This window comes from Phycodurus eques, chromosome 21, assembly GCF_024500275.1.
Source record: "Phycodurus eques isolate BA_2022a chromosome 21, UOR_Pequ_1.1, whole genome shotgun sequence".
Taxonomy (NCBI): domain Eukaryota; kingdom Metazoa; phylum Chordata; class Actinopteri; order Syngnathiformes; family Syngnathidae; genus Phycodurus; species Phycodurus eques.
This window is the reverse complement of record NC_084545.1, coordinates 11,906,665-11,930,300: the sequence shown is the minus strand read 5'-3', so window position 1 is coordinate 11,930,300 and position 23,636 is coordinate 11,906,665. Positions and strand designations below refer to the sequence as shown.

Below are 23,636 nucleotides of genomic sequence, written 5' to 3'. Positions count from 1 at the left end.
TCGTCGTTTTGCTAGTGCACTACTCGTGGAGCCAAAGAGCAGTTTAACGTCAATGACATGGAACGAATGACCACATGAGGTCAGTGTTGTCATGTTAGTTTTTGAGATGACCTCACAGCGGTTCCTAGTTTTCATGCTTGACGAAATTGCACAGTTTTGGAACGGAACGAGAAAAGGTGTAGTATGCATTTTTGGCCCGTTGGTATTCAATAACATATTGAAGCAGTTATTGGGACGCATACCAAAGGGTACGGATGTCTGAGTAGTCCAGTTGCACTGCTCCTCCTCCTCGGTCTCCTCCTCCTCCTCGGTCTCCTCCTCCTCCTCCTCCTCCTCCTCACTGGGATGCAGGACTGGTGCTGAGCTCTGACTCCTCACTACGGACAAGTCTAGATCACCATCACCGGGACGCACGGGAATCACGCACAGGAATCCTCGTTTATTTCGTATGCTTTCTCGGATCGCCCCCATTCGAACCCCAGCATGACGGACCTCGGTCTCGTCTTTTAGGGAGAACAATGGTACGCTTCAAATGTACATTTTTACTGAGCTGCAGCTGAGCTTTCATTCAGAGTCCAAGTGGATCCACACAGCGGGATGGATACAAATTGGTTTGCAGTGCTCAAACTTTTGGCTGTTGGGATTTTAGGTGAGTCTTTGAAATAACTTCATTCAATATTTTTTTTTCTCCACATCTACAGGCCACACAACAGGTGCACCTGCGCAGTCTAATAATAAGGCATCATGGTACACTTCAACTATTTAACCTGTTTAGCTGTCATGACAGAAGACGCATGCAGTTTGAGCTTTCAGTATCTGAGACAAGAATGATTGACACAGCTAAAGATGCACGAATACATGTGCGATATACAGGATTTGTTCGTATGATATGGTCAATAAAGTGTGTGGTTTCACACACTTTGTTGAGTCAAGGCATATGCAGTATTTTACACTGGGAAAAAAAACAAAAAAACATCTCATGGCACACCAAACAATAACAAAATAATATCATAATTATGTACCTTCTGCCGTAGAAGAGCATTCACACGTTCTGCCTGTCACTCTATGCCACTGTCATAGCTAGACAAACAAAGATAGGTCATTTGTTACAAATAAAAGATTTTTGGACAAATTAACACCTGATGACCTCTCACGACACACGCTGAGCGAGAACTCCATAATGTCACACTGAGAACTGAATACAATATTTGGAACCCCTCATGTGACCACATAAGTAAACCAAAATAGTACAAACATCTCTCAGTGTAATGTAGTGCAGTTCTACACGCTAACTTACTGTTGCATTTATGATTTGTGTATATTTGTACGATAAATTGTGTTCATTTGATTAAGTGTACCTTATAACGTTTACATAAGTCAAGTTTTCGCCTTCTTTTCTGCCACGCTTATTGAACATAAACATGAGGGATGGGCGTATGAAATTTGTAATCAATTACACATTTAATTGGAAATAGTTCGATATTATTTTGTATGCATTTTTACTGTAAATATTATCCACAGCTTCATGTTGCTCTTTGAGTCGTTTCGAGTGAAACAACAGAAACTCCTGACCCAGTACAGCCCAAACTGCCGATACCATTCATTCCACACGTTTGAAAGGATTCTTAATCAAATCATTGATTAATATCCCTCATCTCAATAACATCAATACACCGTGCGTAATGATGTTAGCCTTATAACTTGGGTGAGAAACGGGTATAATGAGTGAGGCTTCAAGAAGAAGAGTCGCAAACGTCCTCCATGACTAGTGCCGAAGGGGGACTATACCCTGGCGTGCCCCAGTGGACAGAGCTGACCTATATCGAGGCCAATGGGACCTGGATCTGGCTCATTAGCTGGTCCTAAAAGGATTAAATCATGTATGAAAATATGTTTTCATGTGGTGGAAATGCTGCGACTCGTGAGTTTATGTACCCGGTTTGAATTGGGTGGCGTGATAGTGAGCAGCTTCTCGGGTGGTCGTGCACTGTGCTGATGATGGCACCATTTTTGATATTGTATTGTCTTGATATGAGTAGTTGAATTATTGGCAGTTGCTATCCATCAAAATGCCCTCATTGTTTTTAAGAAAAAAGAAAAAAAATGGAAAGTAATATTTTCCTAACTTTAAATGCCAAAATGTCTTTACTGTTAGGTGTCCCGAATGCATGTTTTCTGAAGATGCTGACTACATTTTTGGATATGTAGGATTTCCCCCCCCCCCCGTTCCTGTTGTGAAAGTGTCGCAACTATTGAATGTCTTTACCGTTACAATTGTATAAAGACAAGAATGTAATGGGTTTAATGAGTAGTTAGGATCATTTATGCACTTGTATCCTCAGAGTTTGAAGGGCAAAGCATGTAAATTGTGCAACTTACATCATTTTTATGAGGCTGTTTATGCCTTTACCGTTATGCACGTTTGTCTTTAGCGTTATTAAGAAGTCCATTTCAATGGGCCAACACCATTGGCTCTACTCTTACCCAAGTGTCTTTCCCATTCTTGATGAAATTACTGTATTTGAAAATGACCCATGGAAACTTGTCTCATAATCGGCCGCTTTTTGAAATCATTTCCTATTTTTGCAATTTTCTTTCCATTGTCTTTTTTATTTATTTATGTATTAATTTTTTTTATATCCAGCAACATCTACCTGTGAATAAATGTGACATTACCAAGGGATTAGAATCTTAGCAAGTATGTTGACCTAAATTGATTAGTTGGAGAACCGATTTTAACTGAAGTAAAGTGATTTGTGTTTTGGCATTTGCAAATTAGACAATAAGACACAGTTTGAAAAACTCATTGGAGACTTGAGGATGTGGTCTGTGTTTGGCCTTCACTTGGGACCTCCCCTCCATGGACCTCAGCCATATGACAGATGTGGCCCTCACGGCAGTGCTCAGATATAATGCTTACATTGCCATTTTTCTTCCTATTTTTTCTCTCTTGTTCTGGTAAAATGTAAAAATCATAGATGATAGATGAATACGGTTAGACATCATACGAAATACTCTACATGCAGTGTGGATTTTCCCCACAGTAACTCTTGTCTAGACGAGACGATTTTCTCATCAAGCATCCCTGTTGGGAGGAAGAAAGTTTGAGGGCAGTTTGTTTAAGAGATACAACCCAGGAGGATCCCAATGAGTCACAGTGATTTGTTACTTTCACACTGAGGCCTGCAGTTTGCTTGAGTCGAAGGTCCCCATCTGTGTTACAGGAGAAGAAGGCGTCCCACTGAGTGCCAAGCATGTGCTTGGGCCAATAAACAGCTCTTCATTCATTCTCAGCGAGCGAACGTGCCTCGGGCCTCTTCTGTTCCACTGACATGTGAAAGAAACATTTTGGGCAAGGAAAAGTATTTATTTATTTGTTTATTTATCTTTTTGACGTGCATATGCAGCTGGCTATTCTTTGTGTTTTAACAGCACATATTTATTACGTGTTGCTTGTATATCCATCTGTTTTTTTTTTTTTTTTAGACTGCTTGTCATCGCCTTGCTTGTCTGGGGTTTCTCTGGGATTCTCCTCCTTCCTCCCACATTCCAAAAACATGCATGTTAGGTTAAATGAAGAGTTTGAATTGTCCATATGTGTGAATGTTAGTGTGGATGATAAGTTCCCAAACTCAGCTGCGATAGGCTCTGTCTCACACACAACCTGAATGAGAGCAAGAGCTATAGAAAATAGATGGATGGGTAGATGGAATTATGAAAGACGACAGAAGCTCCTCTCCTCACGACAACATAGTTCCTTGTGACCAAGATACCACAAGATGGCACCAAAGCAATTCTTTTATAATTCACAGTGCCTGGGCCTGTGAGCAAAATGAGTGAAAAGGTGAGATTTTCAGAGAGTAACGGAGAACAGGTTCCTCCCCCAAAACAGTGATGAGATGAATTTGCGAATGCGGAATATATGGGAGTTCACTGTAACATCAAACTGGTTCAGACTGAATCATGTCTTTCTGACAAAAATGATTTCATCTCAGTCAATAACTGCACATCCCATACTGCCCATCACTCCCCAAAGTGTCCCCAAGGTACACTTCTAAGCCCCCTCCTCTTTATCCTGGACCTGTCCCCCCCTTGGTCAGATAACCAGCCATCATGGTCTCAACTTTGACTCCTTCAGCTCGCATCTAGCTATGAATGTGATCTCGTGCTTACCTTTTAATCATCTTTTTGGGCATGTTGGTCATGTTTGTGGACAGTGTTGTTGACTTGACACACTCTGTGGGATTGCGTGGGTACTTGTGCATGTTCATGCTCATGTTGCACCTAAACAGTATTGTTGTAACACAACATTGTGCTTGTTCTTTCTGGTTCCTATTAAATTCTCATAAAAAAAAAAAAAAAAAAACCAAAAAAACAGCAACAGAAACAGTCTCTTGTTGTAAACTTATTGTAATAGTATGTCTGCATTCCTTTTATGTGACTAATAGAGAATATTCAAATGATAATAGCTTATAGTTACATTAGTATGGTCAATCTCCGAACATTTTCTGTAGCAGTGAGAGCCTTTTGAAAGCATGATTAATCGTTCAGGAGGCCGCGAAAATCTCAGGCAACAGAAGAGGCTTGAACTTTGTCTGCTTTGCGCTTCCTGCTCGTATCAAAGTCTGACACCGAGGTCTCGCTGACACCACTGTCTCTCACCAAGCATGGCCAAAAAGGTAGCCTGGTTTTACTCTACCCCGTGAAGTCCTGTCCGTATGGACCAAAATATTGGCCTTAGTGTTTAAGAAACGGCGCCACCGTGCAGTCCAACGCAAAAGAGCTGAGTGGAAGGATGCCAACCAGATGTCTATTTATATCAGGATAAAGAGGATCTGACAAGGGGATAGTTTGCACCCAAAAGCCAGCTCACACACTGGCTGATTTCAAATGACAGGCACTTTTCTTGAAAAGAAATTTGGATAGTCTAATGTAGATTGGAAATCTAGCAGGAAATCACCAAAGATAGCTGGCAAGAGCTTTATATTCTAATGAGAGAAAATGCTCCCAGCTATACTGTGGGAAAAACCTAACAAGTTAAAGCTGAATGAGGAAAATATTCAAATGTCTGCTTCAGAGCAAAGAGTGTGTTAACTCCGCAAAGAGTTAAGCAATCTGATTTCTTAATGCAGAGTTCTTGCATAACCCAGGTTTGCCACACAGTATAATTTGTATATCAAGTAAATGTTTTGCTAAGAATTGAAGTGCCATTCAAAGCCTCATTTAACAGAAAGGGTTTTTCTGATTGAATGTAATCTTACTTGGGTAATTGGATGTTATTTATTGTTATCTTTAAAAAGACAGCCGTCTCCCCCTAAAAAAACTGCTCTTGCATTGGTTCTCTTAAAATTACCATTACATTTAACCATACATTTAACATTGCATTAAAAAGTTACATTGAAAAATAAATTGCTTTTGGCAGAGTGGCATGAGTACACTTTAATTAGAAAGACTGCATGGCTAGGTTCACAATGTGAATACAAAACTAAAGGGAAGACGGATTCGCTGATGCACTTTTCAGCCGTTTATAGAACGAGAGCAGTAAAACACACTGAGCACACTCATGCAGAAGCTGCTCACCGATATCACATGCCACGCCAGCAGGCCCCGCCTCTTAAAGGCACGTGCATCAACACAGGCGCTACATTACAGACAGTATTTTCCATACATTGTTCCCCACATTTCACGACTTCGCCTATTCACAAATGTACCTATTCACAGATTATTTTGGAAGCTATTGTCCCGGGGCTTTTGAACTTTGCGTCCATAACAGTCCGGATGGTTCTTTTCCTCTTTGGCCCGGAGGAGACGACGTCCACAATTTCCAAAAACAATTTGAAATGTGGGCTCGTAGGACCACAGAACACTTTTCCACTTTGCATCAGTCCATCTTAGATGAGTTCCGGCCCAGTGAAGCCGGCGGTACAAACATACAGGTTTTGGAGAAACATGCTGCCATCCAAGCAACGTATTTTTCATGGACGCCCCTGCTTATTTCAGCAAGACAAAGCCAAACTACATTCTGCACGTGTTACAACAGCATGGCTTCGTAGTAAAAGAGGACATGTACTAGACTGGTCTGCCTGTAGTCCAGACCTGTCTCCCATTGAAAATGTGTGGCGCATTATGAAGCATAAAATACGACAAAGGAGACCCCGGACTGTTGAACAGCTGAAGGTGGACATCAAGCAAGAATGGGAAAGAATTCCACTTACAAAGCTTCAACAATTAGTGTCCTCAGTTCCCAAACGTTTATTGAATGTTGTTCAAAGAAAAGGTGATGTGACACAGTGTTAAACATGACCCTGTCCCAGCGTTTTTGGAACGTGTTGCAGCCATGAAATTCCAAGTTAATGATTATTTGCTAAAAACAATAAAGTTGATCAGTTTGAACATTAAATATCTTGTCTTTGTTGTGTATTCAATTAAATATAGGTCGAACATGATTTGCAAAGCGGCACGGTGGCCGACTGGTTAGAGCGTCAGCCTCACAGTTCTGTGGATCCGGGTTAAATCCCCGGCCCCGAGTGTGTGGAGTTTGCATGTTCTCCCCGTGCCTGCGTGGGTTTTCACCGGGCACTCCGGTTTCCTCCCACATCCCAAAAACATGCATAAATTGGAGACTCTAAATTGCCCATAGGTGTGACTGTGAGTGCGAATGGTTGTTTGTTTGCATGTGCTCTGCGATTGGCTGGCAACCGGTTCAGGGTGTACCCCGCCTCCTGCCCGATGACAGCTGGGATAGGCTCCAGCACCCCCGCGACCCTAGTGAGGAGAAGCGGCTCAGAAAATGGATGGATGGATGGATGGATGATTTGCAAATAATTGTATTCTGTTTTTATTTATGTTTAACACAACGTCCCAACTTCATTGGAATTGGGGTTGAAGAAAAGTATTGATTTTTTGCCGTCTTGTGAGATATATAGACATTTATAAACCTTTTTAGTGGGGCTTCAATTACTCTCCTCTCGGATTTTCACTATTTATTGCTCTTTATTGTGTTTTTTTTTCTTCTATTGCAAGTGGCACTGGAGCATATCCCCATCATGACAAATAGCAAATGAGGTGTCAAGCATGCTGTGAATGAAAACATGATGTGTTCAGAAAATATAAAAGTATTAGAAATGTTGACAGATTTTGGATCATGACACCCAATTTTAAACTTTTTTTAAGGGATTACCAGCCTCAAACAGTCTAGCTCATAAAACGTTTATGAACTGCACAAGCAATTTTAAGAAGCAATTTAACATTTCTTACTCAAACAAGGACTGGAAAAATTGAAGTTAAACACCTATATAAAAAAAGAAAAAGTAAAAAAACTAACAGAGACATAATAAAGGGGAACTGGAAGGTGTTTGCAGAGATACTGTCAAAATTGTGTGTTTATTATTTCATGTGTTTCTCATATTGTACTCAGCTTTCGGGCTGCACTATATTTCTCTTTAACATTACAAGCTCTGTATTGATTTTTGAAGCTAGACTACACAGATATTTGCAGGGTTGTATTTATTATTTTTTTCTTTGTGTGGGGGGTCAGGGGGCGGGGGGGGGGGGGGGGTTTAGCATGTTACACAAACTGAGACTATGAAGCATTTCTGCAGAGTTGGAATGATGGGTTATGATGGGTTGTCATTAAAGGAAAAGTACAGGAGGATTTTTGTGACTTGATGATTCATAATTCTCGTTGGTATGTAAGGTTACTGATGAGATTTTGACCAAAGGGAGAGTGATAATCATTCCGTTGCTGCCTTTTGGCTTTTCCGGCACAGTCACAGTGCCAGGCTGTGTCACCTCGACCTTTTGTGTTAACAAACAGACAACGTGGAGGGACCATCTCCCTCACAATGATTAATAATGTTGTGTCTTTAAATAAGTACCAATTGAAAACGCTTAATGTCAGTTGGTCTTGAGCAGGAAGATAACTGATGTTTAATGTCACAAATGGAAACAGCGTTATTTTTTTTAACATCTGCTATTAAGACTACTGTCAGATGCATTTAGCGGAAAGTGGCTGATTAATGTCTGTCATGATGTAGCACCAAACAACAATCTTAGATTTAATAGCTGAAAGTGTTCTGTTTCAGCTTGTTTTTGTGCTTCATCAATGAGGCGATGGAAGTAAGCTGCTTTGGTGCATTTTTGGCCTTAAATGATTTTGACGAGTACATTTGAGAAGTGGTGTCGACGTGTACGGGGATTTTGATGGGAGAGTCTGAATCAAGTCCCCTGTTATGCTGTTGTTCCACTTGGTAAACAACTGTGATTTCCCAGTCCATTGAACCAGGCAATTCACTTTGTCATCATCGTATTAGTGTTCTTTATCTGTCGTCAACAGCTTGCTAAAACTAATGCCAAAAAACAAAGCTTTCGCTGAGGTTTTCCACTATTGAATGTTGATGAGGCGCCCAGCGCAATGGATTGACAGCAGGAAAGTTAGAGCTACTGGGCATATTATGGGATGCTCCTCTTCCTATTGTGTGCCTGTTACACAGCGGCTTTAAGATGCTGCATTTGCAAGTTAGACCTCTGCAGTTTGTTTGCTGCTGGCACTTCGTACCGCCGGAGGTTGCATTGCTTTCAAATCAATTTTGCGGCATCATGAATATTATACGACACACAGTTTTTGGATTAATATTCAAATCACAGTTGCCAGTCCAAAACTATATGCTGGTACGATTTAAATGAGAGGTCCACGGTTACATAAAAGCATTTCCTGAAGGCTACCAGTTGATTCCCTATGCAGTGTTACTTAAGACTCACATCTAATTTAACAGAAAGCATACTTTGGATGTTAATTCATAGTGTGATGGACATGAAAAGTTCATGTTTTGACATCCATTCAACTCTAAATCTGTCTTTCCTGACATCTGCAGTGCAGGGAATTCTTTTAAACACAAGCAACCATCAGCGATCCGCCTCACTGACCTCAAGCAGGAGACCCCCAGGTTTCATTTGAGCAGCTGTGATTCCCCCTAGAACCAAGAGATGGAATCACAAATGAGGAAGGAAGATATTCTTCCTGGCAGGACACTGGACTATTGGTTAGCGTGTCTACCTCTGAGGTCTGGGTTCAAATATCGTCTCCGGCCTTCCTGTGTGCCTTATGCATGTTCTCGCAGTGCTTGCGTAGGAACTCCGGCTTCCTCCCATGTTCCAAAAACATGCATGTTAAGTTTTGTAGACTCAAAATTGTCCATAGGTGTGACGCTAATGAGGAAAAGCCCTATAAAAAAATAGACTGATAGATGGATCGATTTTTTTTTAATTATTTGCTATAGAAAAAAAGGGATTTAAAGTAAAAAGGCCCACATCCCTATTAATCCTAATTTTCCTTCTAATCTGAAAGAAAGTATATAATATCTTCTTGCACCACGGGTCTACAAACAAAACAAGCACTTCCTTTCATGTTTCACGCACTCATTGATCTCCTCGCCTCTATTGTGCCTCTGCAGATGGTCAATGGGGCTTGAAAAGGATCTTCAAAGAGCACAGAGGAAAGTCAGAAGTCGTACTCCTGAATACTCACTTGTGTTTGTACTAAATGTATCCATGCATGCAGATTTTTACCGACTGTTTTGTCTCGCGGGTGTTGGCGTTATATAAGACTAAAACACAAAATGAAATGTTTCAAAAACAGAAATTCAATAGGACATGCAAGCACTGATGCTCGAGCAGCACTGCAGAATGTAATATTACTGACATAAAGGAGGGCAATATTGCTATGATCAATGATGAACAGCCATCCAATTTCGACTTCTTATTCTGTTCAGGGTCATTGGTGAACGGGAGCCTATCCTAGCCGACTTTGGATAAGAAGCGCGGTACACACTGGTTGCCAGTCATTCGCAGGGCATAAATGATGAACAGTGATTAAAAATGTAACATTCCACAACAGGAACGATGAGAGGAAATGGACATTCCCCGCTTGATAGCCTTTTCAGGCTCTGAATCGGGGAAGACAATAAGGAGAAACTCGCTCCAACAAAATGAGTTTTAGGTTGAGAATATAAAGGGTGGATTCAAACCTATACGTGGTATAAATGAAACAGTTATCATGTCTACCGTGTGGCCTGCTTCTGATATGTGTCATGGCAAATATGTATATGTCAATATGCCCAAAAATAAAATGTATGGACTCTGATGTCAATCATAATCTAAACTGTACATACAAAAAATATTTCTGTCATTCTGACAGCAGGGGATGCAGACTGATCAAATATTCGCTGATTGATGAGGTATTTATATAGCCAAACAAGACACCTGCTGTAAATCAAAAGCGTGTGATGTCCGTGTCCATTTTGAACATTCGCACCATCACTGGGTGAGAACTGAACCGACGCAAGTGAGGCGAGGGAACCATTATGGCGTCAGTGACCGCACGCATGTTGTTTCCAGTTTCGTTTCAATGAAAATAACATCAGTGCTATCATACAGTGGGGATTCCTTGAAAATAGCTGAAAATGTCATTAGAACTGGACATGAGGATTGGCACGCAAGTTCATTGAGTAATTCTGGATCATCACAGCAGGTCTGAAGGATGTGATAACCGTCAGCAATCATTTCCCATATTTAATGGACTACACAACTGTAATATACCATATTTATTGTTTGAGTATTTGCAGTTGTGTTTTATTGATGTCTGGGCTTCATTAAAAGGGTATATCCAATATGTCCTTATAACTTACAATAGCATTGATTGATTCATGTCAGTGTTTTATTCAAATTTAAACGAGACTTGATTCTGATCTAAAGGTATCCGAGTCCATGAATGTTTTTCCTCTTCATGCAGACTTGACACATCCAAATCGGGCCAAATGGGAGAAAACAAAATCTCATAGGCTCTAATGTGATACCATCCATCCATCATTTTTACACTGCTTCTAATCCTAGTTAGGGTCATGGGTGAATGAATCCTATCCCAACTGACTTCGAGTGAAACACCTCATACACGCTGGACTTGTCTTGTCACCAGGCAATGGCAGGGCACATACATCAGAATCAGAATCAGAATAAGGAATCAGAATCATCTTCATTCGCATTATCTTTAGGTCTGAATATTGCGGAAGGGTGCATTATGTTTGTTGTTCAGGAAGTCTAGTGAGCATCAGTATTCGTTTCCTGTCCCAATTAACTGATAGATGAGAAACAGAAGATAATGTAGCCTTGGGCATTAATACACACTCAGACTGCTTAATATCCTGTTCGGGATGCATTTAGCATTTTTTCTTTCCCTGTGTTTAAACTAACAAAAGATTTGGAACTTTACAGGATACTCATGGAAACACTTGGGAATAAAAAATGTCAACACTTACTTTTTTAAAACACTCTTGGTTTTTGTTATTGTTATCTATTATTATCTTTTTCCCAACTGGTGCGGGTTCCATTTTAGTTGTACCTAATTTGGTCCATTGCCTTATAAAGGGGTACTACAATGAAATGCTTTGCGGCAATAGTACAAACATAGTACAAACAATCCCCTCTAGTAAATACATACAGTATCTTCCAAGGTGATGCATGTTAGAATTAGACAGACTGATAAACAAGCAGCACCTGTTTGGCTGTGCTTCAATTCTGTTTGGAAACAATTAGGACATTAATTGATCTTCTATTTCCTTTATTCCTCCCCTCATTTCTCTTGCTAGGCGAACAAATGTAGGATGACAGCGGATATGAAAGATTATCAGTCATCCTTTAGTCAAACAAGAACTTGAATTGATGTTATTTTTAATAGACCAGCTTGACTTTTATTTTAGTAGTAGTAGTGTGTATATTAGTGTTTTAATAATAGCTGTAGCCATGGGAATCAAATGTTTAATGGGCTTAAAGGATGTTGGTCAGTTGGGTGGAATTGATTGTTGATTAATTGTGTCTTGACGCAACTGATGAAAAACGGGCTGCACTACATGGTTGCAACCAGCAGAGGCACCAGAACCTCCATGATGGACTTATGTTGATCATGTCTGCCTCAGAGCCAAGAGGTTCTGGCTCTCTTGTGTGGAGTTCTCATGCACTGTACTCACTGCGCTCGCAGGGGTGTACTCACTGCGCTCGCAGGGGTTTTCGCCAGGTACTCCAGGTTCCTCCTACATTCCAAAAACATGACTCTTTGGTTAACTGGAGACTTGACATGTGACTTGAACTGGAGACTTGACATCACTGCTTCTCTTCACTTCTTGTGTCGTCTTGTCTTGTTAGTCTTTGTCTCCCATGTTTATGTTATGTTAAAAAAAAACTTGTTTCCACCACATGCTAGTACAATGCTACTTTGACTTGAGAGCATTACATGAGTGCTCCCACTCTCGATTTTCTCAAGTTATGAGCCATCGCTTGGTCTATTTCTGTCTTTGTTTTGAGAGCCACAATTTGAGACCAAGACTCCCTGATGCACTTTCAGCCATTTATCGAACAGGACAAACATGAGAACACTCACCAGGAGCTACATTAGGCCAAAACTCATGCCCAGACACTAACACACAGACTAACACATACAACACCATACACATACAGTCACTTTTGACTTGTCCCAACGTACAGCAATTACACAAAAGTTGATTTCTTTACATTCTATTTTATTGTTTTATTGTGTCTTTAAATATGGTACGATTTTTCTTTACTAAGAACATGTACCAAAAGTAAATTGTGGTGATTTTGTGTGAGCTTAAATTGATTTACGGCGTTTCAATGAGAAAAAAAATGGATGTGATATACGTTGTACAATCACATCATCAGTTATGATGAGCTTGGTGACGGAAGGAGTTCACCTCGTCAGCAATTGCTGTCTGGCCACCATCTGCATACAACCGCGTACACTCCTTGAAGTCTCGGCGCCCTTTGCACGATGGTCATGGACTATTGCGAGATGAGTCATTCGAACTGCTCTAAGTGCTAGAGGACCCTGCATCTTTTTGCACAATTGTCAAATAAATAAATAAATACATTTGTACCGGCATTACCAGATAACAAGCAAACATTTATTGCTCAGTGACTGTTTTCCTCAATGTCTTTTTGTCTCAAAAGTGTTCTCTGTCAATTGACTGTCTGTTGTCATACTAGAGCGGCTCCAACTACCAGAGACAAATTACTTGTGTGTTTTTTGGACATACTTGGCAAATAAAGGTCATTCTGATTCTGATTCTGATTCTGATCTGCTTCCTCACCCTAGTGACACCCTAGTGATCACGAAGGTGAATCCAATTGAATGCTAATTGTCTAATTTATATTTGACACGTCAACTGAGAATTTCCTTGTCCCCGAATGGCCGGTATAGAATAATTGACTGCTGCTTAGCCAAATTCTCTCCTCTGGCACATTCTCCTGCAATCCAAATCTCAACTTGGCTCTTTGTTGAACTGCGAGTGAGACAAACTGCATTAAGTCACAATCTGGCATGATCCACTGGGTGAAACAAATCACTCACACACGCTTTCCTTCTGCTCAGGCCGGTTCTGTCTGCTTTGCCGACAGATCATGATGCAGGTAGAGTGGATTGAGAATTAACTGCTGTCCTATATACGGTAGATCAAAATGAAAGAGATTCCTTCACTCTATACAATACATTTTAAAAAACTAAAAAACTAATGCATTATGAGGAGCAGTATTCAGTGCTAATAAAAATATCCATCCATCCATTAACTATCATGCTAGTACTCATTGAGGTCACAGGTGAGCCTATCCCAACTCACTTTAGGCAAGAGGTGGGTTAAACCCTGGACTGGTCACCAGTCAATTGCAGTGTTAAAAAGAAGAAGTTCTAATGCCTTAAAAATTATTCCACTCCATTTACCTAAGAAGTAATTAAAATGAAAAAGTTGTAAATAGCTACAATAGTAAAAAAAAGAAAAGAAAAGAAAAAATACTGGTCCCGAACACTTCGTAAAACTGTTGCACATTACTGCATATAAATATTATTGTTATTTTGACTCAGGTCAAATAGTGGAGCACAGAGACCAAAGCAAAGATGGCGAAGCAGCATTGAGCTATTATGTTGCACACAAATGGAATGAGTTGCCAACAAAATTGACGTCAGGTTAAAAACTCTTCTTTTTTCTCATGCTTTTTAGAAGATTTACACTTTTAAATGTTATTTCTTGCACTGTATGCTGTTTTAATTGTACTTTTATTTTTTCCCTCTTTGTTTTAAATGTTTATAAGCTGCTTCCCCCCCTCTGGTTTTAAATGCTTTTAATCATGTAAGGGACATTGAGTAACCTTGTGTATGAAATGCGCTATATAAATACATTTGCTTTGCTTTGACAGTCACTTCTTGAATTTTCTTTAAACATTTTAGCAGCAGTTGGACCAAAATGTAACAAATACAAAATGCTTTGACATATTTACATATGTAATTGGTCTTTAGAAGCTTTGTGCTATTGTAAGTGGTTTTCTTATCAACAAATGCATGTACACGCAAGCATGTAGGCTGGGGTGAAGATCCACCGTTTCAGTATTACCATTTTCCCACTGAGAACCGTGACCTCGACCCAAGCTCCTGCTCCCATTGTCCAGGGTCTGATTGGCCCGTAGTAGTGGGAAAGGTACTGTAGGTCTACAGAGTGGAGCGCAGAGCTGGTTCAGTGTTCCACATCCAGATTTCAATAAAACTGCACTCCTGCATCTGAGATTGGGCTAACGCTTGGTGTGAGGTGGTCAGAGGTGGGCACCTACCTGGTCTTCTGTTTTCAAATCTGGACTATGAGTTATTGTAACACTCATTTGTATTGCAAAACATCGTTGTATGTAACAAGGTTGACAGGAAAATATGATTGAACATTGTTTAGTTTTACGGTGCTTGAGCGCAGTGTGGTCTTCTCCTGACATTTATTGTTATATTATCCTTTTTTGTACAGTATTCTGTATAGTAAATGCATAAGGTGAAATTTCTCATCAGTGAGTGAGTCGACCTCCAAGCGTCCTTTAAATCCTCAAATGGGGAATTCTAAATTTAGCAGACTTAGCTACGTATAGTGTTTACCCCATGGGGTCTTTTAAAGAGATCTTCTGCTTTGGAAGTGCAGCACCTAAAATAGATAAATGGACACCTTTCCCGTGTTTTTTTTTTTTTTTTTACCTTTGTCACCCATAACGGCTTGCTTTTATTGTATGTTATACTGTAGCTTTTACTGCGGAAGAGGTTCCCCTTTGCTCAAATCTCTATTCAGCTTTGTCACAGTTGCGCTTGGGTGTAATCCAATGAAGCTGAACCTTGGTGGTATGAGCGTGACCCAATCGCTGCCTGAATTCAGCAAGGAGGAATGGTTGACATGTTTCAGAGAAATGCCTCTGTGTGTAACGGTTCTCCTGGGAATTTAGTCGGACATCATGCATACTGTACATAAGAAGTATTGGCTTTTTCTCAGCAAAATAAAACATTTCATTGCAGCGTTGGTGGGCAGCACCTAGCACTACTGGTTAGCACGTCTGTCACAAAATCTGCCAGTTAAAATATAGAAATCGATGTGTGATGTTTTTGTTAGCTTTGCAAAGTTAGACGTGAACAATGATCCAACAGCGATAGCTGTGACACATGCAGTATGATCATAATGACCCAGGGATGCGAGGGATGAGGGGATGATAATATGTGGGGCTAAAGGTCAGGGAGACAGATGTGCATGTCAGAAAAAGAAATAGGTTGTTTGTGGCTTATTTCCATTTTCAATTCACGTATTGGAACCGTGTCTTTTCACCAGAAGCCTACAATGAATTTCCGTTTGTTTATTTGCAGTCAATGCCTGGTTGGTTGGAGGATTGTCAGGTAAGCGTCCATTCAATCAAGGTTTGAGCGGCCTTGGATTTAACCATTGGATGGAATTTCTTGATGAGTTTCTTTTTACTTCGCAGCTACAGAGAGTTTCAACATCGAACCCACCTCTGCCCGGCCAAGGAGACCCTGCAACGAGTCGCGCTTGGAGTGGGAAGTGGAGGTCTGCGGTGAAGACTTCAAGCGCAACATGGCTCACATAGACCCTCAGTATTGGTGTAACCTCACTCACTTTATCAGGTATTACATACACAGTGCATGTAGTTTTATCACAGTTTGTAGTATCATTTAAGGCGGCACTTTTCTAGGGTTGTGCCAGGTGCAGCAGCTTCAGAAAAATCTAATGTTTTTCTTTCTTTCTTTCTTTCGTTTTCAAAACCTGTCCCGTTAGGCTACTTGGTCATTCAGTATGGTGGATCTGCGGCAACAGCATTGCTATGAAAAAAAAGGACAATAATATGGATCCCTTTTTTTTAAAATTTTTTTTTAGCTCCCACGGTGAGAGAGCAAAAAGAATTAGAAACATCGGGTGCCACTAATACATTTGAAGCTATCTTCAAGCCACACATCTAATTTTAACTTTACATGAACTAAACCCTTTAAAACTAGGTTAGATGTCACATTTCATTTATTTGCATCTCAAAATAAAAATTGCCTTGCTTGAGAGTGTATGTTTTTTTATTTTTTTTAATTTTTTAAGTCAATCGCCAAAATGTATTTAAAAAAAAAATACGTGGCTGTAAGCAAGAATTTTCTAGATTTTTGGGTACCCCTTCTCAGACGTTTAATTTGATTTCAGTTACATTTTTATTGCAGTTGAATTGTTGAACTGTTAAGTGCGATGACACACTAATGTCTATATTTGTCAAGAGCTGACTTGTTGCACAAACGTGGGCAATTAAAATGTAATTATCATCTGATCACAAGATTTAATATGATGGAGTAACTCCAGGAAGAAAAAAGACCATCAGTTCACATGCCACCTCTGCCTGAGTGCTAAAATTAGCCTCCTTAACTTGGGTCGTTCAGCGCGGGCTCCATGAAGACACATGTTTGGCTTGAGGCATGCTCGGAAACATCTGAAAAGATGATGAGTAGCACATCAGCTCTATCAGGGTTCAAAGAAAGACAGCGTTTCAAAGATAATGTGCACAAGAACATTTAATTTCAACACATATACTTGCTGCTCTGATTTCAAAACAAACAGACAACCAAACACAAACTAATTTGTTCCAGGCTTAAACTCTCACCAACATAATACATGTTGCTGTACACTGTACACTCAATGTTTTAAGTCACATTTGACAAATTTTACAAAGCAATGGCAGGCTGTGCATTTAGTGCCTTGGCCATCACTCATGTTGATGGTGTGAACTGAAAGTTTTGCTCCATATCCCCCCAAATTGGAACACTTGGGGTGTTTGCATTTGGAGATGTCATTGTGTTTACCTCCACTTATGTAAGTGCATGTGTGTGTGTGTCATGTGTCTGAAAAGCTGTCGAAAATTTCATTACGGGTTACAGATGAGGCTAGATAACCGATAACGTATGTTGCCTTTGTCTAAAACAGTGAAAATCAACCTATGTTTTTTAACTATATGTCTTAGGAATGCAGAGCCCATACCGATATATCATATTCATGTGTCATTTTTGGATTTGTCGAGAATAAGCCATAAATTGACCCCTGCTATTGTGGGAGAGAGCGAGTTCTGAACATGGTCCAAGTCTGTATTATTTTAGAGTCTCCTCTGACTTTCTCCTTTTAATTTTCAGCAGACTTGACACAGGAAGCACGCTGTTGCATCACTCTAGTTTATAACAATGATGCCTTTGCTTAGGGAAATGACACGTTTGTTTGCAATTAGAGAGGGGAAGCGATACTGAGTAACAAGAGCGACGACCCACGCAGAGACATGTTCTAATTCTAAATGAGTGTAGATACACGTAATCTCTCGCAACAGGGCGAGGATCGGAGGGAAAGGCAAATATACAGAGATTGTCTTGAACAAGACAACCAGAGTGGTGAGAGGGGATCAGGCTCTGAGAGGAAAGAACCTCATGCTTAAACAAGCAGTGGCCCCTGCAGAGCGTCTTCTATTTGAGAAATGTGTCGCGCTTCCCCACAGTGCAGCTGCTGCACAAACAGCTCAGATGATGATTGGATGTTTTAAGCTTGTGTTATAACATGTCAGTAGGATGGAATGTTGAAAGACTCCATGTTTTATGCTTCATTTATGGGAATCAATCATTTATCTCCTCATGACTTTTGAGTCGATCTGCCGCGCATAGTGGCTTCATATTTCAGGAGCAGGAAGTCTTAAGGGGCCGTGGTGCCGCATTATCCGGACTAGAGATAATCTAAAGATGTCTGGCACCCGTGAGGGCCAGATGCGATTCTTCAGATATTTTTTGGCAGTCACTGATACATCTAAATGATAATTTGCTATAAAAAGGTAACCCTAAGATTGCCTGTGAACCATTAATACTAAAAGCAAACTTCTTGTTATTTGGTGTCTTCATCTGTTTGTGAAACAGATTCATATACTGTATATTGTATTACCCACTGCCAGGTTTGTTCAACTCTTTTGACAGTTAAATAGTGAAATGTATACAAGAATTACCTTTCTAATATTATTTTTTTTTGGTGATCATGGACTTTTGTTTTGTTTTAATATTGATAGGGTAACATATCTTGTTAAAATGTTACGTTAAAAGTGCCTGTCCAGTTGATAAAGGATTTATGAAAACAGATGATTTCTATTTACATGATTTCTTTTGGGGATTTTACGTCTTCGTCTGAGGTTGACCAGCATCCTAGAATGAACTTTGCTCAACCATAGCGGTTCCACTTTAAATGCATTCCATGTTTTATGTTTGATGTGAGTCAGAACACCACCCAAAGGGCAAACGGAATATTTGATGTCGTAATGGGCTCGATAGTCTTACCATTGTCTTTCAGCATACTGTGCTACATGTGTGGTGACATGAACCAGGTCAAGTGCTTTGGAGCCTACCCTAGCAGATTATATACATGGATATGAATTTACAGTATATTGTTTTGTATTAAATATAAGAATGTCACTGAAAAGGGGAATATGGATCTTAATTATTTATTATATACCCCATAAACAGTTGTCGACTGTTACCATCACAGTTTTAAATTTTTGGTGTGATTGTAATAAAACCTTAGTTTTTCATTTATTTTTTGTTTTTTTAAATTGTGGACTCACAAGATAGAAGCAGGAAACCAAAACTGACAAACCTGCCCAAAGCCTACCGCAAATTCCAAACACAAGCTCGACCTAATGCACTTCTCAAAACACTCATTCTATATTTCATTAAATTTGTCTTTTTCCCATCACTCAGTCAACAGGTAACATTTGTACAGGAACACACAGAAAAAAAAGACAAAGAAGATGCACTGTCATAGAATTAAGATACAAATCATTCACTTATATCAAGAAAACAAGAAACGTGAATAAATGTTATAGTTACAACAAGTACCTTTTTCAGAATGTTTAGGCATAGCAGATCTCTAGATCCAAAGGCAACATTCTAAATGTAATAAAAATTTTATCTACCCAATTTTCTTCCAAGCCTGTTGGCGAAAACCTTTTCCTATTTCCACACACTCGCATGAACTAAAATAGGATGAGTTTCACCTTGTTTATTACCCAACTAATACTGAGTTCAGATTGGAGAGGAGGCAAAAGATTTCTATTATCGCTGGCATATGGTGCCTTTGTCAATGTCCTGCCGAATATACGTACAGTACATCTATATACGACACACACCAGACACGCACAAAATACATCTGCTACAGGCAGCAGAATTTATTTGATTAGCAGCGCCTAAGCAAAGCGCCTTCAAAACAATAGTGACGGCTTGACGTCAGAGGGCACACATTCATGTGGTGCTTGGCGGGCAATGGGGTGTGACGGCTCATATATTAGAGGCCATGTTGGCCTTTCACGAGTTGTTCTTTTGGAAAGATTTATGGCATAATAATAAAGATATGTGTAAATCAGTTACTACCATTCGCACATGCTTGGTATTCCGCAAATGACTTTTTTTTTAGATATAAGCTGGACGATTTCTTTGCTTTGGCTTGTGCGCAGATATTTGAGATACGAACGCTGAATGGTGGCAGTGAACTCAGCTCAACTCAACTCACCTCACAACAAGCAACAAAAAGACACTTCAAGCTGTTTAATGCCAATCCCGGTTAAAAAAATAAATATAAAGCGAGAAATCGAAAAGAGAATTGCACATTGTATATTTAAAACAACCACATAACCTTTGAGTCGACTAGCTTATTGCTAACACATAATCGGAAACTCCATTGGTGGGCTAACTTATAGCGTCTAACAGTCTGCGCGTACAACTCTTTAAGGAAGGGATATTTGAATAAAAAGGGTGCAGCAAGACTTGTAAACAGCATATACCAATACTCACAGGCATATATTATTTATCCTCTGCAGAAAACAACAACATTTACAGCCGATTACTGAGATACCTAAGTGAAACTGTTCTTCGTTTGTCTGCATGACTGCATTATACTGCTGCCCGGTGGCCAAGCCGCGCGCACCAGAAAGCGCCACAATGAATTAAACATGACGCACAAACTGTTTATTTACATGTTATCTAATTATTTTTCTGCCATATGTTTCTATAAAGTACGATAATACATAGTTGTACATTCCTTATTAAAATGGCTTTTCCATTTATTTAATTAAATATTTGCAAAATATTATTCTCATAATATTTAGACTTTTTCCACACATTTAGTATCATACTTAAGGAAATCCAATAGCGTGTGACCCATTAAGTGTTCAGTGATCTCTTCTGATGGGCTGCTTGGATTATCGTATATTATGACTTCATCACGAACCAGCAGCCTTCCAGTAAGTTTATTTCATCATGGTGTCATCACCACTGTGATTTGCCGATCTTTTACTCCTCACATGTGGAGCCAGTGAGTGTCGATTGAGACACAAGTGTTGCTATATTCACTGCTGAGCAAGAAAACTACTTGAAGGATTGTCCGTTTTGGATGGAGACAGAGGGGATTAGGGTGGTTTTCATGGATTTATCAGAGTTCAGCTCTAAGACTTTATGGAGTCTCTGAATCCTTCTGAAAGCTCGTCGCGACAAATTGGACAGCTGGGCCAAAAAGGGAGTAAAAGGAAACACATTCCATGTCACAATGACGGATTACTTGCTAAAAGTCTGTCAATACCAGTAACTAAACCACTGGAGCGCTTTAATTAGTTTTTGTTTTGCAAAGCTTCTTGAAAGAAGAAGACGTTTGTGTCTTAATAGATGGCAAAGTGTTTACGTCTTACCACAATATACTGTACATATTAATATTGTCATTCCTGAAAACAGGTTTATGTAGCGTATGTAATGTAAGTTTGACACCATTGAACCTCTCGGACGAAAATAAAATTGTAATAGAAATGGTACACGTTTGACCTGCTCAGTTTACTTAACTATTTACTTACCTGTAATCCTTTCCCTTTCTTCCTCCTTTTCTCCACAGTGAGTACCATGTCTTTACGCTCTGTACAGAGACCAAATCCGACGTTGTCCACTGCTACTGGCCTAATCCACTGGTGGAGAGATACATCATCCGCATACACAAGCACTTTTTCTCCAACTGCACTTTGGAGCAGGTGGTATGGGTGGACCCTCCTGACAACACGTTAACTATCCTCATCCTAATTCCTGTTTTCCTCACCTTGGCCATGATTGTCCTGGTGGTGTGGTGCAGCAAGAGGAGCGACAACCTAGCTTAGAAGGAGAGGGAGACGTTATACCGTTATGTAAGAGGGGAGCTGGACTGTGAATAAAAGACATCATCAGAACATGCATCCATTTTCAACACCGCTTATCCTGGTTAGGGTCGCTGGAGCCTATCTCAGCTGACTTCGGGCGAAAGGCGGACTACACCCTGAACTGGTCACCAGTCAGTCGCAGGGCACATATAGACACGGACAACCATTTGCACTTACATTCACAACGCCACTGAGTGGGAACTGAACCCACGCTGCCTTGCACCAAAGTCAGGCGAGTGTACCACTGCACCATCAGTGACTCATCAGAACACCACTGTACAAAATGAAGCAGTGTTCGAAAGTTTTGGGAGGTTGATTTAGACGGTCATTTGATCTGCAGATGTTCCAGCAATCCACCACCTAAAGATAACAATAAAAAGTTAAAACATTGTGGGTGCTTTCACACTAGCATCATGTAATCAGTTTTCATCAAACTCTAGTTCATATTCCCCCCTCAGTGTGATTATTTGCTCAAGTGTAAATGCAGTAATTGACCAAATCAACCGGTTCGAGGTCCAAACAAACTGGCATTGTTCGGTTGTGTTGAGAAAGGGGTCCAATCTCGATCTGATCCACATGGCAAATCAGGTAAGACCTAAAAGACATAACAGTGATGTAAAGACATACAACATTTGTTTTCCTGTTTAGCAAATTAGCAGTTTGCATGTTAACTGAAAACAGAATGTCTTCTTTGGACAATCAAGATGCTCACCAAGTTGCTGGTCTCCTGTAGCCTGTTGGATTGCCAAGATAAGTATTAAAGCTATCGGAAAAAGCCAGTTTTGTGTTACGTTGTGTTGTTTTCCTTTCTAGTCTGTACACCAAAACATTCCTCCTTTTTAGAGCGTTATCACACAGGATTTGTTGCGATCAATTTTGGTTTGTTTGTATTTTTATTCATTTTTTTTTACCATGTGAAAATGAATCAAACCATGATGAAGCGGATGTAGTTTCCTGATTTGGACCCATTAGGCCAATTACATAATGCATCGCCAGTCTTGTCCTTTGGCATCATACATGACACAAGGGGCTTTTAATTAACACCAACATAAACCAATCAAAGTCTACATAATACAGTATCTTCCTAGATAGGCTAAATTATATGATTTTGGGTAATTCTGTTCATTTTGTCAAAATTCCATTTGAAAACAAAACACAACCTTTGTCTAAACCCGCTCACTGTTGTGGCTAAACCCATAGTGATAGTTGATGGTGTGAATATCATACCAAACCATCATGTTCATTGACTTTATTTGCAGTTGCAAAGCATGGTGGGAACCACAAAAGAGACAATAGTCTCCCACCCAAACATTAAGGCCACAAAGGTCTTGTCTCAAGCCTCCTGTGCCATTTACGGATTTCAAAGGTTTAAAGTAAGGATTAAAATCTATTTCGGAACTATTCCATTCCACTTCTATTTGTACAAATGACAATATGGTTTATCAAAACTGGTAGACAGAGTTTGCTCCCTTCCAATCATAAAGGTTGAGTTTTTTTGTTTGCTTTATATTAAGCTGTTCATCCAGGCACTGGTTGCTAATCTAACTCTGGAAAGAATTCATGTATATTTGCCAAAAATTCAAACTATTTATTGTATTTGCCTTAGAGTTATATGTGCATATCCAGTGCGAAACAATATGACCTTTTTAGGTTTTGAACACTTCGATGTAGAAATCGACTGGGCAGACCGAGACCAGTGACCTTGGACGTTCTTGTCAGTCAGCGCACTGTATTCTAGCGGAAGGCCAAAGTATCTGGTGATGGAACTCTTTCAACTCATGGGAAATAAGATTCCCAAAGGACAACATTTTAAACATGATACATGAAAGGATGAAAAGGACCCTAAACATGGACTTAAAGGGATTCTGCAAGTTTCCACTCACTGCTGAGTTACTCATGGGGCAGTCGTCACTGGAAATGATAAACAAACATGTGACAACACTATGATTCAACTATTTTGAGTCTCTTGTGGCTGTTTTATAACAGTGTAACTTATCAGATACTGAAGAATAAAATACTGTTAATACACTGAGACTTCATAC

The 23,636-nt window shown here is 39.9% G+C and overlaps 1 protein-coding gene across 1 annotated transcript; it reads left to right on the top strand.

Annotated features, from left to right (window-relative positions):
* The first annotated feature begins 354 nt into the window (after window positions 1-354).
* LOC133396460 (receptor activity-modifying protein 3-like) lies at window positions 355-23,617 on the top strand. Its single transcript, XM_061666344.1, has 4 exons — window positions 355-649; window positions 15,722-15,751; window positions 15,838-15,997; window positions 21,300-23,617. The coding sequence occupies exons 1-4, from the start codon at window positions 598-600 to the stop codon at window positions 21,553-21,555; spliced, it is 498 nt and encodes a 165-aa protein (XP_061522328.1). The 5' UTR covers window positions 355-597; the 3' UTR covers window positions 21,556-23,617.
* The last annotated feature ends 19 nt before the right edge of the window (window positions 23,618-23,636 follow it).

Excerpts from the sequence above, each read along its gene's own strand:
- LOC133396460 (XM_061666344.1), top strand. The coding sequence starts at position 598 with ATGGATACAAATTGGTTTGCAGTGCTCAAACTTTTGGCTGTTGGGATT. Across the intron at positions 15,752-15,837 it reads GTTGGTTGGAGGATTGTCAG|CTACAGAGAGTTTCAACATC; the intron begins GTAAGCGTCCAT and ends TTTACTTCGCAG. Across the intron at positions 15,998-21,299 it reads AACCTCACTCACTTTATCAG|TGAGTACCATGTCTTTACGC; the intron begins GTATTACATACA and ends TTTTCTCCACAG.